Genomic DNA, 2,028 nt, shown 5'->3' with positions numbered 1-2,028 from the left:
CCTACAGGGAAGCCCAGTTAATACCACTATTATTCAAATTTATGCACCAACTACTAAAGCCAGTGAAGTTGAAATAGAAGAATTCTACCAACTTCTTCAATCTGAAATCTTTTCAGTGTAGGGTATGTTTTAAGCTAGTTACCCTTGAGATAATAAAAGAGGGGATTAGGGTTGAGAAGCAAGCAGAGATGACAGATGCTGAATAAGATCATTAAGGAGCCAAGGAATGAGGCCCTTCCTCCAGAGCCGATGGAGAAAGGAAGGCTTCTTGTAGAGCTGGCGTCTGAATACAGACTTCCAGCCATCAAAGATGTGACCAAATGGATTCCTGTCGGTGAGAGTCACCCATGTGTGGTATTTCTGTTACAGCAGCATTGGAGAACCAAGGCTTTGGCTAAGAGAGCTCATAGGGACCTGACAACAACAGTGTTTTGCATAGGAATCCGCCATCACATCTAGTCACTGAATCCTCATACCTTCATAATGTAGGCACTGCTATTAGCCACATTTTGCAAATGAGGAAATGGCACAGAGAGATTAAATAATTTTATGAAGGTCACACAGCTTATGCATGATTTATCCATCTGGGTGTTGGCAGGTAACAGACAGCTCACTGGTCTCATCCATATGGCATAGGGCCATGTCCTTTACTATGGTCAACTACTGACTATAGATGGTCACCACGTCTGCAAAATACCTTCACGGCAACATCTAGACTAGTGTTTGACCAGGCACCTGGGCACCACAGCCTAGCCAAGTGGACACATACACTTAACTATTAGAGAAGTGAGTTTGTGACCCCTGGATTGATTTGAGTCCAGTAAAGGAGCTCTGGTAGCGTAGTGGTTACGAATCGGGCTGTGAACTGCAAGGTCATTGGTTCGAAACTACCAGCCGCTCCGCGGGAGAAAGATGAGGCTTTCTGCTCCCGTAAAGATTTACAGCCTCGGAAACCCTGGACAGGGTCGCTATGGGTCGGAACCGACTCGATGGCACACAACAACAACAACAATTACATTTCATAATGTGCATAGAAGATCTTCCAGGTCCTGTTATACCAAGGAGGAAAATAATGCGAAGAGTTAAGACAGACTCTGTCCAAGGTCCTCTAGTTAATAAGAATCCAAACTAGTATCTGAACTTTGTTGTTGTTGTGTGCCATTGATTTGGTTCTGACTCATAGTGACCTTGTATAAGGCTTCCAAGGAGCAGCTGGTGAACTTGAACCACTGACCTTGTGGTTCAGACCGACTTTGTAGTTCAGCCCACAGCTAATGGGCTTGTTTAATTCTGAACCCCCTCCCCCTCCTCTCCCCTCCTCTGGATCCACGGAGCTCAGGAGTCTCTGTTCCTCCTCTCTCACCCCCAGGTGTCCATCCGGCTGGACGGTGAGAACAGGGCAGTGGAGTACAATGCTGTGGGTGTTATGCAGGACGCTGTCAGGGTGGTCTTCCGCGGACCCCAGGTCAATGACCTCTTTGACCGCAACTGGCACAAGATGGCCCTAAGCATCCAGGGCCACAACGTGTCCCTCTACATTGACTGCATGCTGGTGCACACACTGCCCATTGAGGAAAGGGAGAACATCAACATCCAGGGCAAGACTGTGATCGGAAAACGTCTCTACGACAGTGTGCCCATCGACGTGAGTACCAGAAGGAGCCCCTGAGGCCACCACAGAGTACCCCTACACCTGTCTGGACCACTGCTCAAGACATCACCTGGGGATATGTTAAAAGGGAGGCTCCTGATCCTTGTTGGGTCCCTTGATCCTCTAACTCATCATGTTAGAGCCAAAAGCATTCTCACTGACTCAGTAATCCTTCTCCCCACCTCCCTCTTCCTGTCTCTCTTTTTCCTTTCTTCCTTTCTCTCCTTCTCATCCCCTTCCTCCCTTTTTTGTCTTTCTTTCCTTTAATTATCCAGTCATTCACTGCTGAACACCTATTATGAGCTCAGCACTGGGGACACCTATTATGAGCTCAGCACTGGGGACACCTACTATGTGCTCAGTACTGGGGACACCTA

General features: G+C 47.6%; 1 protein-coding gene across 1 annotated transcript in view; it reads left to right on the top strand.

Annotated features, from left to right (window-relative positions):
• The window catches only part of COL22A1 (collagen, type XXII, alpha 1), a 283,964-nt gene that overhangs the window by 40,748 nt on the left and 241,188 nt on the right, over positions 1–2,028 (top strand). The window contains 1 exon segment of the mRNA XM_006830721.1: positions 1,370–1,645. Within this exon segment, the coding sequence (XP_006830784.1) occupies positions 1,370–1,645 (276 nt within the window).

Source organism: Chrysochloris asiatica, unplaced genomic scaffold (genome assembly GCF_000296735.1).
Source record: "Chrysochloris asiatica unplaced genomic scaffold, ChrAsi1.0 scaffold00001, whole genome shotgun sequence".
Classification (NCBI taxonomy): Eukaryota; Metazoa; Chordata; class Mammalia; order Afrosoricida; family Chrysochloridae; genus Chrysochloris; species Chrysochloris asiatica.
The sequence above is the reverse complement of the archived record's forward strand: the minus strand, read 5'-3'. Positions and strand labels throughout refer to the sequence as shown.